At 40.7% G+C, this 15,576-nt stretch overlaps 1 protein-coding gene across 5 annotated transcripts in view; it reads left to right on the top strand.

Moving 5' to 3' along the window:
* Nucleotides 1-15,242, top strand: part of mon2 (MON2 homolog, regulator of endosome-to-Golgi trafficking) — a 110,254-nt gene extending 95,012 nt beyond the window's left edge. For 3 of the 5 annotated variants that reach the window (XM_033038102.1, XM_033038101.1, XM_033038103.1), the window contains 9 exons: nt 650-793; nt 2,541-2,558; nt 6,889-7,017; nt 7,301-7,491; nt 9,005-9,065; nt 9,626-9,749; nt 10,210-10,417; nt 11,449-11,531; nt 14,228-15,242. In XM_033038102.1, coding sequence (XP_032893993.1) covers nt 650-793; nt 2,541-2,558; nt 6,889-7,017; nt 7,301-7,491; nt 9,005-9,065; nt 9,626-9,749; nt 10,210-10,417; nt 11,449-11,531; nt 14,228-14,391 — 1,122 coding nt within the window. In that variant the 3' untranslated portion in view covers nt 14,392-15,242. The remainder of the gene's footprint in view (nt 1-649; nt 794-2,540; nt 2,559-6,888; nt 7,018-7,300; nt 7,492-9,004; nt 9,066-9,625; nt 9,750-10,209; nt 10,418-11,448; nt 11,532-14,227) is intronic. The other 2 variants (XM_033038104.1, XM_033038105.1) reach the window with 2 other exon arrangements.
* The last annotated feature ends 334 nt before the right edge of the window (nt 15,243-15,576 follow it).

Below are 15,576 nucleotides of genomic sequence, written 5' to 3'. Positions count from 1 at the left end.
TGGAACACAGCCTCTTTCTCGTCACAGAAATGACAGGCGGCTGGCGAGTCCGTGAACCGACTTGGATATCTGTTACATGCCACAGCCCTGTGCAACACTTTCCACCCCAGGTCCCCGATGTAAAGGGGGAGGACTCCCTGATAGAGAGACCTCCACTGTGGACCGCTCCCGCCATCAGTGGTAACACGGACTGCCAGGGCGTGTCCAGAGGGAAGACGAGGGTGAGGAATTGTGAGTGTACAGGAGCAACCTGTACAATACGCGTATCTCCGCATCACGGAAAGGCACGCTGGGCATCTCAGAGATGCGGTTCATGTTGTGTGCGGCCGGCTGTCGGGAAAGGACCCGGGCTTTGGGTCCTATGAGCAATTCCGACAGAGCTGGGGTAAGCTCGACCTACACGTCCTTGGGATGTGGGAGGAAACCGGAGCACCCATAGGAAACCCATGTGGTCACAGGGAGAATGTACAAATGCCACACAGAAAAGCACCCGTAAGGATTGAACCCAGTCTCTGACACTGTAAGGCAGCAACTCTACCATTGTGCCACTGTGCTGTTATATATATATATATATTTATTTATTTTTTTAATTAAAAGACAACTGAAGCATGAGATTATGGGTTGTATTTCTGTTCTTTCCTTTGTTTAGGAAATTTGTACAGGACCAGAAGCCATGCAGGTTATGTACCCAGCCATCTTTGATCAATTGCTCTCATTTGTTGAGTTCTCCTGCAAGGCGCCAACGTACGGAAAATTAGAAACAAAAAATATAGCAAATGCAAAGTTTAATCAGGTAAGCGGACAAATACGTTTCCATAAGGAAACTTATTATTAGATTACAATCTAATGATGCCATGATTGCAATACTAACTGTGAACCTGAAGTTTGAACTTGTTATTTCACAAGAAGCTTCGACCTTAGCCACATTTGTGGTTTCAAAAGATTGTTTGTGTTTTGTCTTTTTTAATCGGATGTGTATTAGCTTGAAGCTGAATCTATTAATATCAATGGAATTCTGAATGGTATCGTCGATAGAAGGAAAGAAAATTCATCCAATTCATTACACAACAGCTTAATTTTAAACCTTTGAATTGAGTATCTGCAGTATATAGCCTGCACATATAAAGTTAGTGTATTGCTGGAATGACCCAGTGTCGGCAATTTGTCTTTGGCTTATTTGATCTGAGAGGAAGCAAAACAATAAAATTAACTTTGAGTTAGAGGGGAGAATTGGGGTAGGTTTGCGTTTACATTCAACATCCATCCCTGCAGCCCTCCTTTCCTCCTCAGACTTTAGACCTCTAGTGATGCAGCGCAGAAGCAGGCTCTTCCGCCCACTGAGTCCACACCGACCAGCTATAGGCGAGCAATATCCTACAGACTAGAGACAATTTACAATTTTACTGAATCCAATTAACCTACAAACCTATATGTCATTGAGGTGTGGAAAGAAGCTGGAGCACCCAGAGAAAACCCACGTGGCCATGTAACCCACAGAGAAAACCCACACAGAGATGGTACAAATTCCGTAGTCAGTATCGAGCCCGGGTCTCTGTGCTGCAAGGCAGCAACTCTACCACTGTGCCGCCCAAATCACCCTCACTCAATAATATCACCTCATGCATCGGGAATTCTCAGTCGTTTAGGTCGAATGTGAGCCAGTGTATCTGCAGTGCTCTTTGCTGTAAAGAATAGAATATGTTTTGTGAGGTTACTTAAATACAAGCATTTAATGAACAATTGTTGTGGAATAAAGAAGAAAATAATATATTTTCAACAGTAGCTAAAGTGCAAAAACAATTATTACTAATACAGACAGAGCAAAAGGAAGATGTTCTGGCATTGATTTGTGACTATAGGGTGCATTCTTCCAATCTTTCTCTCACATTTACTCTGGGTCACATTTATTCTGGCCATTCATCTCACAGCTTCATGTTAATATCGCAGCTTGGGAGCTGAGAGAACAAATACAAAAAGGGCATTTGTTCACTTCTTTGGAAAATAATGAAAGCAGAATTTAAACTCGACCATTTCATTTAGAGTCATGGCGTCTTACAGCGTGGAAATAGGCCCTTCAGCCCAACTTGCCCACACCAACTAGCATGTCCCATCTACACTAGTCCCATCTGCCTGCGTTTGGCCCATAACCCTTTAAACCTGTCCTATCTATGTTCCTGTCTAATTGCTTCTTAAATGTTGCAATAGTCCCTGCCTCAACTACCTCCTCTGACAGCTTGTTCCATACACCCACCACGCTTTGTCTGAAAAAGTTACCTCTCGGATTTCTATAAAATCCTTTCCCCTTCACCTTAATCCTATGTTCTCGATTCCCCTACTCTGGGCCAGGAACTCTGTGCATCTACCCGATCTATTGGCATATTTGATATAAATGAAAAAAATTCTGAGCTACCATACAACTTAACAGCCAGCATTTTGGTCACCACATAACATGACAAGTTTGTATTTCAAAGTGTTAATAATGATTCTGATCTTCTTTTATTCTGTTTATGCTGCTTCTGTACCTGATGGATATGTAATAGATTCAGCTATTTGCTCCGGTAAGTTTCAAGCCTCTCCAGTAGGTTATTTTTGATTTGACCCTGTTCAATTTGGCCATTGCCCACTTTAAAACCGCATGCCAACCGCCTCAGTGCACCATTAACACAAATCGTTGCTTCCTAGTTTTTCTGATTTTTAAAGCTGCAGTGTCCTTTTTCTGATGATCTATTTAAATTTAATTTTATTGATCTAAAATCAGGTCACGCTGTTAAAACTGTAATTTAGATGACCTGCCTTCAATAACTAGAAATAAAAAAATTGCCTCCACGTTAAAATGAACATGTTTTATGGTACGGATTTTTTTCAGTTGCATATATCCTCAAGAGTCAAGAGTGTTTTATTGTCATATGCTCCAAAATGGAACAATGCAGTTCTTAATTGTCACAATCTTCAATAGGTCTGGAAATTGGTAATTGGATTATTCACTACGGTCCATTCAAGACTTTGTTCTGAAGTCTCCCTTAAGTTCTTCCAGTTTCAGATGCTATTAACGAGCGTTAAGAACGTTTGACGGCATTGGGCCTATATTCGCTGGAGTTTAGTTGAGGGAGGATCTCATTGAAACTTACAGAATAGTGAAAGGCTTGGATAGAGTGGATGTGGAGAGGATGTTTCCACTTGTGGGAGAGTCTAGGTCATAGCCTCAGAATTAAAGGACGTTCTTTTAGGAAGGAGTTGAGGAATTTCTTTAGTCGGGGTGGTGAATCTGTGGAATTCTTTGCCGCAGAAGCCTGTGGAGGCAACGTCAGTGGATATATTTAAGGCAAAGATAGATAGATTCTTGATTAGTGCGGGTGTCAGAAGTTATGGGGAGAAGGCAGGAGAATGGGATTAGGAGGGAGAGATAGATGAGCCATGATTGAATGACAGAGTAGACTTGATGGGCCGAATGGCATAATTCTACTATCACATGATCTTATGGTTGATGGACTGGGTGACCAGGACCTGCGAGATTCCCATTTACAGGAAGACTAACACTTCATTACAACTAATGTCAATAGCCTTTGGACAGGGATTCATTTAAGGTCAGTCCCACTGAAACCTAAACAGGGGAATGACTGACAATATAAAAGCTCACTGTTGGTTCTTAACTCTACAATCACTTTGGAATATGTAGATAAATTGGGTGCTGTTATCATTAACTTTCATCTTTGCCTTTTAGCTTGATTTCAAGTGATGCCGCATCTGGTCCTCCAATCCCCTATTTATTTTTCACCTTTAAAGAATCGTCTTTCTGGTGTTGACCTCTGGGATGTCTTCTCTAATGGGAAAGATAGCATTCTGGTGCATGGCATTTACTGTCTGGTTCATTAATTAGTTACACGCCTGAAGAAGGGCAAGTTGGGTAAAGGGAGTTTTGAGTTTCATCTCACCAGAAAGTTATCCACCAGGTGGGTGGCGGGAAATTATAATCAAAAGAAAGTTAAAAGATCACTGGAGTTAGCTGACCCTTTTAATAAACATTCTCCAGTGGAATTGTGTTTCTTCATGATTGCTTGGAATGTAGTCTCCTGGCCCTGTCTCTTGTCAGGAGAGTGTAGTTGGGGACAATGGGGTTGGATTTCTTTAAGCCAGCTGCATGGTTGCTTCGTCAACCTCGGAGCAAAGAGATCTCTCACTGATGTTAGACACAAAGTGATGGAGTAATTCAGTGGGTCAGGCAGCATCTCTGGAGAAAATGGATAGGTGATGTTTCAGGTTGGAACCCTTGGTCACATTGAACGGTCCCGACCTGAAATATTACCTTTCCTTCTCCTCCTGAGATGCTGCCTGACCCGCTGAGATACTCCAGCACTTTGTGTCCATCTTTGTATAAACCAGCATCTGCAGATTTTTGTTTCTACGTTTTGGGATCTCTCACTGAATTTGTTGATGCCTCTAGGAGCGCTGTTATCTATTCCTAGACCAGAGACGTAGCATAGAAACAAGGTATACAGCAGATCACTTGGTTGCATGAACACTGGGTGCATGGATATAACTGGTAGCTGTCAGTTGAATGCTGCACCTTGACCTTCCTGCGGTCACCTCTTCTGATCTCACTGGAGCCCTGTGCCCCACAGTCGTCAATGTACCACCGAGCTGAACTGAGGAAAGATCACTGTTGATGTGGCTGCACTTGGTTGAAGTTGCTTTCAAAGTACACACGGTCTGAGGCGGAGCTCAATGTGGTGGCGTGCCCAAAACAGGCTGCTTGGTGGCATCTCAAGGGGACTACAGTGATCTCTCAGTTGTAAATCACTGAAAGGAGACATTCCCCTTTAAAGGCTAGAAGCAAAAACTGAAAGACATAAAATGCTAGAATAACACAGCTGGCCAGGCAGCATCTCTGGAGAACGTGGACAGGTGACGTTTAGGGTCATGCCCCTTCTACAGACTCAAAGTCTGAAGAAGAGTCCCGAACCAAAACATCATCTACCCACATTCTCCAGAGATGCTGTTTGACCCTGAGTTAAGCATTTTGTCTTTTTTGTCCTCTTTAAAGGCCACTAGATATTAAAATCTGACAGACCAGTCCTTTGAAATATGTTCAACCACACATTCCTGAGCAGGTCAACAGCAAGAACCTTCTGCAACTAATTAACTGCAAAGCTCAAGTCAGTTTTAGTCAGATGGCAAGACAGCTATTACTAAATCCTACACAAAAGTTATCCCTAATGATCGTTGGGTACTGGTAATTAGATTATCTACAACTATTTTTAAACTTCACCTTTGTAAATGACTTTTGTAAAACCCTTTTATATATTGTTGGTGCAAATCAATTGATTGCAAGCCTTTATTGTGGGTAAACATTAACTGTTGTGATGCTTAGAACCAACTTGCCAATTGTAGTCCAAGTGTTAGCCATAACATCAGAGCGACAGTGAGTGAGCAGGTCAGGGGGAGCCAAGTCAGGCCAAGCTATCCGATATGTTACATAGAAACATAGAAAATAGGTGCAGGAGGAGGCCATACGGCCCTTTGAGCCAGCACCGCCATTCATTGTGATCATGGCTGGTCGTCCCCAATTGATAACCCGTGCCTGCCTTCTCCCCATATCCCTTGATTCCACCAGCCCTAGAGCTCTATCTAACTCTCTCTATTCTGCCTAACTTGCCTATTCTATTGTGCAGTATTAAGAGGCATCACTGCACAAAATCACTGCTGCCAATGCTCTGTTTACTTTTGAGAATGAGTGATATCTCCCTTGTAATTGGCCATTTTCCCTACGATCACTGATTATCGAGTCTCAAAGCTACAGAAGTGTCTTCTCTGTATGCAGTCGGTCCATCAATGACCGTCAGGAGATGATGGATAGACAGTCAGAACCTTTCCACCGGGTGGAAATATCCAGTACTAGAGGTTGAGAGGGGGAAAGTTTAATGGAGATGTGTGGGGCATGTTTTTTATGCAATAGCGGGGGCTTGGAACACACTGCCAGGTGATGGAGGAAGATATGATAGTGGTGTTCAAGAGGCTCTTAAATGGTTACATGGAAGTGCAGGGAATAGAGGGATATGGATCATGTTCAGGCAGATGAGATCAGTTAAATTTGGCATCATGTTTGGCACAAACATTGAGGGCCTTATTGTCCACCCCTGCGCTGTACTGTTCTATATTCTATGAATGCTTATGTCAATGAGTTTGGGTCTTGAACTTCAGACAATTTGGACAGCAACCCTAATGTTCATTCGTTATGTGATGCTTCAGCTACTAGCATGATGGGAAATAGAAATATTAATTATAATGATTCATTGTAGTCAAGTAATTTAGTCTTTTAGTTTTAATAAATTTGTGACACAGCAGTAGAGCTAGCTGCTGCCTTACAGCGCCAGAGACCCGGGTTCGATTCTGACCGGGTGCGGTCTATATGGAGTTTGTATGTTCTCCCTGTGACCACATGAGCTTTCTCCAAGTGCTCCGGTTTCCTCCCACATTACAAAGACGTGCAAGATTGTCGGCTAATTGACTTCGATAAATTGTCCCTAGTGTGTAGAATAGAACTAGTGTACTAGGTGAATGTTGGCCGTTGGGGATTCTGTATGCTGAAGGGCCTGTTTCCACGCTGTATCTCTAAACTAAACAAAAAATATATATAAGCACAGGAACACATTGGAATTGAGCTTGAATTTTGGCACAAACTAAAGGAAATTTCTAGGTATGAACGTCTAAAGAACAGCGATACTGCAACTTTAAACTCAGTTCTTTATCTCCCCGTTTCTTCAGTGATTTTTCTGCATGTGAACCAGCAAAATTAATCTGTTCTCTTCACCATACAGTGCCTTTTTCAGGATCATCAGTATTTACCCCAGTTTTAGTGTTTTAAGTGTCGTAAACTCTGTGTTCATGCAGGCCGAATGGGTAGCTTTGAATTATGTACCATTTGCTGAAAAGTCGTTAGAAGTTGTTGTGGATTTATATCAGAAGACAGCATGTCACAAAGCTGTGGTAAATGAAAAAGCCCTTCAGAAAATCATCAAGGTAAATTTTGTTGAAATAAATTAAAATAGTTTATCATTATTACCTTTTTCTCACGGATCGTGGTGGGTACATAAAATGAGCTGCCGAATGAAATAAAAATGAGGCAGCTGCAATATCAACATTTAAATAACACTTGCACAGGATAGCACAGTTTAGTGGGGTATGGGCTGGGTGTGGGGAAATGGGATTAGCTTGTGCAGACATTTTGTTGGCATGGATGAGTTGGGCCAAAGGGCCCGATTCCATGCTGTATGACTGACTATGACTATATTTCTTTCATCAGACGTTGAGGATACCTCTCAGCCTGAAGTATGCCTGCCCATCGGAAACCACATGGAAAATGGCTGTTTCCGCTCTTCTTAAAGTGCTCTCTATTGGACTTCCAGTTGCTAGGCAGCATGCTTCCTCAAGAAAATTTGACACCATGTGGCCGGAATTATCAAATACATTTGAAGACTTCTTGTTTACAAAAAGGTGCATAGACTAAAATTATATGAACTTCTATTCAGTTTCAAAATCATTATGCATTTCATATCCTTTAGATTATTCTAAACATGGTATGGTAAAATATATTGAACAGTGATTCTCTGATTGGATTATGCCTTTACAACACGCTGGATCTTGGGCTGTTACATAACCTGGCTCGTTTGTTAGGTCACGTGCCTAACAGCTTATTTTGAGTCCTACCAAGGCCCTGTTATGAACTGATGCATCAGTGCTCCTCTCCGGGAGTCCTAGTCTATATAAACTGTTCCCTCCTGGGTGAAATATTGATTAGATCTTTTGTCAACTTTCCTAATTGGAAGTAAGGGTCTTTATGATGTACTTTTTATTTTTTTTAAAAGCTTTCTTCTGGTCCTCTTTGATAGTCAGCCAATACCATAAAGATATATGTGTAGAAATGAACTGCAGATGCTGGTATATACCGAAGATAGACACAAAATGCTAGAGTAACTCAGCAGGTCAGGCAGCATCTTCGGAGAAAAAGGATGTGTGATGTTTCAGGTCGGGACCACTCTACAGTCTGAAGAAGGGTCCCAAACTGAAAAGTCACCCATACATTTTCTCCAGAGATGTTGCCTGACCCACTGAGTTGTTACTCCAGCATTTTGTGTCTAACATAAAGATACATTTTCCTTTTCATTTACTTTTCTAAGACCTTGCTGATTGCAAACATTTACAGCACTTGCCTTCGTCAAAACTATAAGTCCATGATTGATTGACATGATCAATAAATTAATTGTAGATAGTTTTCAGTCTTCCAGATTACATAATAGCAAAATACTAAATTTATATTGTATGTAAATAGTTATTCTGCATTAGTTTCCACATGATACAAACTTCCATAATTCACTGTCTGTCCACCCAAATATTTCTAAATTCAGTTATTCAATTTGCACTGAAGGTCAATTCATAAATAGGATGCAGTCAGGCAGAATCAACAGGCATGTTTCAGGTTGGGACTCTTCAGACTGAAGAAGAGTCCCGATCTGAAATGTCATCTGTACATTCCCTCCACATACGTTTTCTGACCTGCTGAGTTACTCCAGCAGATTGCATTTTGCTGAAGATTCTGTCTTCGTTTAATAGAAAGTTGTCAAATTGGGTTGGATGGGATGGGCAGTCGGAGTCATTTTCCCAGGATGGAAATATTAAATACTAGAGGGCATATCTTTTAAGGTGAGAGAGGCAAAGTTTAAAAATGTGCATGGCAAGTTTTTTTAAAGGGTGGTGAGTGCCTAGAACATGTTGCCAGGGTTAGTGGTTGGGGCAAATATGATAGGGGCATTGAAGAGACTTGGATGGGTATATGGGTATTGAGGGATTGGGATTATGTGAATGCAGATAAGGGTTCATCTTGCATCGTGTTCAGCACAGACATTGTGGGCTTAAAGACCTGTTCCCGTGTTGTACTGTTTCTATGTGCTGTGATCATGTAAATGATCATTACACTGTCACTAATAGTCATACTCATTTTATTTCATAGCTCACCCCCGGATAATCTCTCTATTCAAGAATTTGAGAAGAACGAGAATATAGACGTTGAGGTGAGAGTTTAGTTTTATATATGTCAGTAAATTTTGAATATATTAAAACGTGTGTAGATTTGAATACATGTGCTTACATTGGTTCAATGGTGCTTTATTGTCACATGTACGAAGTGCAAACACACAGCAAAATTATTTTCTTATGAACAGTTCAGTGGAGTATCACCATACCATCCCCAATTAGCAATTGTAGAGAAATAGTCCACTGAGCCAGCATGCAAGAGGCGCCATGTTTTGGCTCCATTTTCCAAGTCCAGTCCACGCTCCAGTTGTTATGAGCAGTGCCCAATTCAGGCAAGCCCCAGGCTGCTGTTGGCCACCAACCATCACCTTCCCTCGGACGTGCAAGTCCACTACGAACCAATGTCCCTCTCCTCGACCATCCACCTTTGTTCCATGGGGGTGCCTCTCGAGGCCAATCTCGAGGGTGCAGTTGGCCTGACCCCGGTTCCCTCTTCACTCCCAGCAGCCTCGGTCCTAAATTGAACAAAACATTTCTGTGGAATTACCACTGTTTATTCAATACATAATATTTATATTGTTTTTGTAATTCATTTTAGGCTGTACAGCTTATCAGCACAGATATCTTGCCATATGCAAACTTCATTCCAAAGGAATTTGTTGGCCAGATAATGACAATGCTAAACAAAGGTTCGATCCATTCTCAGTCAACATCATTCACAGGTAGGTCACAATGATAGTGATATTCATGAGTCAGGCAGAAATAAATGAGAAACTGGAAGAAAACTTGTAGAAAATACCCACAACAGTAAATTACAGGTCGTGTAAATGATCTCATGTAAAATAAGGACTTGAGTATCTTAAGAAATTGAAGACTTGTTTAGTTTAGAGAGAGTGCAGAACCAGACTCTTTGGCCCACTGAGTCCAAGCTGACCAGCGATCACCCTGTACACCAGCACTTTCCTACACACTAGGGACAATTAACCTACAAACCTGTACGTCTTTGGAGTGTGGGAGGAAATTAGATCACCCGGAGAAAACCTGGTGTGGTTCTCGACATGTTATGGTAGAAATAATTTGCATACAATAAATAGAAGTTTTGTGTGTGATCAGTGACTTTGAGACGGATCTGATGAACGTGAAAACATACTGATGGGAGTAACTGCTTTCTCTCTTCTCCAGAGGCAGAAATTGACATTCGAATGAGAGAAGAGTTTTCTAAAGTCTGCTTTGAAACACTGCTTCAGTTTTCCTTCAGCAATAAGGTGACAACTCCTCAGGAGGGTTATATTTCTCGCATGGCTTTGGCTGTCCTCTTAAAGAGGTCGCAAGATGTGTTGCATCGGTACATTGAAGATGAGAGGTTGAGTGGAAGATGTCCTCTACCAAGGTTAGAATGACATTGCTAATATTACTTGAATCTCATGAAGCACTATTTCTATAGAGTTATACATCATGGGAACAAGCCCTGCGGCCCAACTCGCCCACACTGACCAACATGTCCCATCCACACTAGTCCCACCTGCCTGCATTTGGCCCATATCCCTCTAAACCTGTCCTATCCATGTACCTGTCTAAATGTTTCTTAAACGTTGCGATAGTACCTGCCTCAACTAGTTCCTCCGGCAGCTCGTTCCATACACCCACCACCCTTTGTGTGAAAAAGTTACCCCTTAGGTTTTATTAAATCTTTCCCTCCCCCCCCCCCCTCTAAACCTTCGTCCTCTAGTTCTCGATTCCCCTACTCTGAGCAAAAGATTCTGTCCGTCTACCCAATCTATTTCTCTCATGATTCTGTACACTTGTTCAACTCTGTTGAAAGGAGAATAGTATTTCAATGCGTTATTGCAATGTATCAATGTTCTTGGTAAAATTTAAAGACATACATGTTAACGGTTGATAGAATTTGTATCCACTACTGTTAATATAATCGTGACATTTAAGAGGCTTTTTGATAGGCACATAGATATGGAGGGATATGGATCATGTGCAGGCAGATTTTTTTTGGTGGTGATTTCTATAAATGTAAATTTTGTGAATTTCTTAAGATTAAATTTCTGATTCCTAAACTGCTGTAACAAAGAGGTTGCCTGCAATATAGAAAATGAAGGGCAGGATCCCGAGCTGTTCCACCAGTCCAGTCCTTGGGTTTGTCACTTGGGTTATAGCTACTCGGGATTTTTTAAAATACGTACAGATAATATTTCCATGGTTTGAGTTGAATTGCTGTCTGCGTAACAGAAGACCTTAACTGAAGTATTTTATAGTAGAAAAATGAAGAAATGCTGCCATCGTGTGGCCAGTGTTCAATAATCAGAAAAGCATTAATTTTATGCCATGGAAATTTGTAGTGTATTTATTTAAATAATTCATGTGTACTTTAATGAGTATCTAACTTCTGGTCTTTTCTTCTAAATACAGGCAACGAGTGACAGAAATAGTTTTTGTTTTGAAAGCAATCAGTACACTTATGGATTCACTTAAGAAAACAAAGCCTGAAAATGGTAATTGTTTAAATTATTTTCTCAGAATTACAGACAGTGTAATACAGTGTAATACTAGATTTATTGCCAATCTCTGTTCTGAGTTTATTTTGGCGGGCATTAAGACTGCCGTGCTTTGTATTCTGAGTTGTGGCTGAGGTGTCTGGTTTCCCTCCCAGAAGACTATTTGTGAATCAGCAGGGATTTTGCAGGCTGCTGGCTGTGATGACGTAGCTGGTGTATTGAATTCAGTTCACATATTAACCAAGGTGGGATATGAAAGTGACTTCTGCAAGGCAAGTATTTTCCACCCCTGGGAGATCTTTCTCAAGAGAAATGAGCAGAAGAGTTTACAAGTGCTTGGGCATCTTGCTTTCCATTCAAATAAAGGTGCGCTGTTAATGACCCAGATCTGACCAGTCATGGGTCCAATGTGTATCTGATGGGTTCAATGGGCTGCTCCATGCATTCAAAGCGGAGTCTACATCGGAACACAGAAGGGAATCATCAATGAGGCTCAGACAAAAAATATCCACATATACATAGGATTTCCAAATTTATCGATGCTGATGGAGATTAGCCTCGGGACACAGAATGATGACGATTTGGCATGGAACAGCCCAGCATTTCCCAGTAGGTTCTGGCCAATTATTACATACTAAACATTCAGATAAAAGTTATTAAGATCATATGCTCATTAAATTCAGATTTAAGTGCCTAAAGTCAAATAGAATTGGAAGAGACCATTCAATCCAATTTACTGGATTCTGAACTATCCAGTGAATCCCAATCCTGCTCGTCATCTTTGTCTTTGAAACAAGTTCCTTTTTCAAGGTTGTATCCCATTTCCTTGAAAGTTAATATTGAATCAGCCTTTACCAACCTTTCTAGTAGAGCCTCTTCAGCACCAAGTTGCATTTTGAGGGAAGTCAAAGTCTATGTAACATCTGAAAGATTACATTTGTTTTGCTTGACTTGTTATTTTTTTTCTTGCACGCAGGTTTGAATTTATTAAATTAATGTTAACAATAACTCAACCTTGTGTGGTTTTAACATGCTGCGATGCAATCTGGCATTCTGTGCAGCTAAGGTGGTTGAAAAATGTCAACTTTCTGACAGTATAAAAAATATACTGTTCATTTGGATTCCTACATATAATCAGATTCTCTAAAAACATGAAATGAGTCAAGGTGAAAAATGAACAAGTACATATTATATGAAATGTTCTGTTTTAATGTAATAATGATCCATGGATTAATCAACCAGAAGTAAATTCCATGAAATAATCTAGTGAAGCAAATGTCTTGAAGGACAATTGTTCAGGTATAACTGGGGAGTTTCATTGCAAGCACGACACAGGTGATGGCTCCACTCTTGTATCAGTCACCCTTCCAAAGCTACACTTCTTAAGGGATCTTTGTGGAGTTGTGATAGGATCCAGCTGTTTCCTCATAAGGTCATGTGATAAGAGCAGAATTAGGCCATTCGGCCCATCAATTCTGCTCCACCATTCAATCATGGTTGATCTATCTCCCCCTCTTAATCCCATTCTCCTGCCTTCTCCCCATAACCCCTAACACCCGTACTAATCAATGTGTGTGATTACTCAGTATATTGCCGCTGTGTAGCATCCTCCTCTCCTTGTTTCCACTTCAGTTCTGAAGGGCCGTTATGGGAGCTGCAGATTCTGCATAGGTGGAGCTGCCGTGTGGGTAGTGTGTGAGGAGAGCCACCATTTATGCTGGGCTTTACATGCTCCTAAACAGCAGGATTTGAAGAATATTTATCTCTCCATTTCAGCAGTTATGGGCGAGGGATTCCCGTAGGTTGATGGGGATGTGAGTTTTGCAAGGAGAGTTTGACAACGTCCTTGGAATGATCACCTGGTAACTTCCTATTGTGATGGAGCTCGGGGCAGTGTGTGTTTTGGGAATCTGGATTTGGGATGTGAAGCCCTGGGTCAGCCCATTGGAGCCAAATAAGTGTGCATAGGGTCACTATGTTTGGGAGAGAATGGATGCCCATGGATTTGCAGAATATTACAAATGTAGCATTGGTGGCATCTCCAGTGCTTTGCGGTGCCTGCTGCTAATAGTCCATGTCTCAGGTTCACAAATTAACCAAGGTGGGATTTGAAATTAACTTCTACAAGGCTGGTATTTTCCACCCTTGATAGATCTTTCACAAGAGAAATGAGCAGAAGATTTTTTTAAATGTTAGGGTATCTTGTTTACAAATAAACATGCACTGTTCCTGAGCCAGTTCTAACCAGTCACATGTTAAGTGGACTTCTCAACACGTACAGGGAGGTGAGCTTCACTGGTGTAGTTGGAACACAGTGCCTGAGGGGGTGGGGCTACTGTTACCACATTGCATAGTGCACAGACAAACAAATGAAGCATGTGGCATAGCAGGCCAAGGACCAAATGCTGGTAAATAGAATTAGTAGAAATAAGTCCCTGATGGTCAGCGTGGACATAGTGAGTCCAGGAGGTTATTTTTATACAGTATCGTTTTATGAAAATCTTAACGTGACAGTTCCTAGATGGGTTGCATGGCCGTGACGTCTGCCTCTTGTCTCTTTGATTAAACGGTATATTGTTTATGACGAGGACATGTGCTAAGCATTTTCTCTGAAGGAGAACCTACATTTTTTAATTTTTTATGAATTTTATTATTTGTGCAAAGTTTTACTTTGTTGTGTTTTGTCATTACAGTTGACACCAACACGTGGTCGCAAGTGATTGCCCTATATCCAACATTAGTTGAATGTATTACCTGCACTTCCTCTGAAGTTTGCTCGGCTTTGAAAGAGGCATTAGTTCCGTTTAAAGATTTTCTGCAGCCACCTGTAGCTAAAGTACAAAACGGAGATTCTTGACAAATATGAAATTGCCGCATCTACAGGACTATTAAATGTTGGCTTGGACAGTTTACTTACCAGAGCACAATGGGTAACGGTCTGGAGCATAATTGAATGTAAAGATCTTCATGTGCAGACTGGACTGAATAACAATCAGGGGCCTTGTTTGGATGCAAATCTTACTGACCATTGGGTTTATTAGAAATGCATAGAAGAAATAAGTTGTGTAGTTGCCCCACCATTTTTTAGTTAAGCTGGCCAGGGGTTTTGTTTTTAGTTAACCAACCTAAATCTGGCGCAGTGATATGAAAAGTGTTTGAGGGAGGGTATGTGTACAGTTTGTGTTTAAAAATGTTGCTGATGTAATTAAATAAGATATATATTCAACGTCATATATTTGAGAAAGAGGCTGGCATTTGGTGCACTTTTTAAAGGTACTAAATATGTGCTCAGACCTATATGCAAGTGAGTACCATAACATTCCATGTCATGTGTGACCAGCCTTTCCAAAGTAAAGGGAAATTATGTACTTGTGTGTAAAATAAATTGTCCACTTCTGTTACAGAGTGTGACCTTTTCCTGTGATAGTTTGAAGAGATTCGGTGCATCAGCACACTGCAGTGCTCAATAATGAGTTCTTTACATAGTTTCTGTTTGTTATTCTCCACCTTCCATGTCAGTATTAATATTATGTAAATTATTTTTAATCTGACAATTTTTTTTAAGACGTGTTTATTGGAAAATATTTGGTACTTGACACTGTTGTGCTCGCATTGTGATTTGCCCGTTGGAATACAGTTTATTCCAATTACAGCTGTACATTACAAACTGTCTTTGTGCCCTGAAATAAAACTAATATTTGGAGGGAGTGTTTTAGATCCCTACTTTCTAAGTTTAATCTTCCAAACTGACACAAGCTTGGAGCTGTAAATAACTTGATTCCAACTGCAATGCTTACCTTGTTAGCCTATCACATTTTTTCCATAGACATTTACACAATATACTACCATTTTCTTTTAAAGGTGCTTTTGTACATACTGTAGTTTTAAATCTATTTTTGTCTGAAGTAATATAAAAGAAACATTTGTACAATTAAATGTGCTGTTCAACTTGATTACTGTTAACTAATTAGATCCAAATAGCATTCCTTGGGTAAATTGTACAATCTTTGTTTGCATTTACAGTGCTTATTTATATTTAATA

Source organism: Amblyraja radiata, chromosome 19 (assembly GCF_010909765.2).
Source record: "Amblyraja radiata isolate CabotCenter1 chromosome 19, sAmbRad1.1.pri, whole genome shotgun sequence".
Lineage (NCBI taxonomy): Eukaryota > Metazoa > Chordata > Chondrichthyes > Rajiformes > Rajidae > Amblyraja > Amblyraja radiata.
This window is presented reverse-complemented; position numbering and strand designations above follow the sequence as displayed.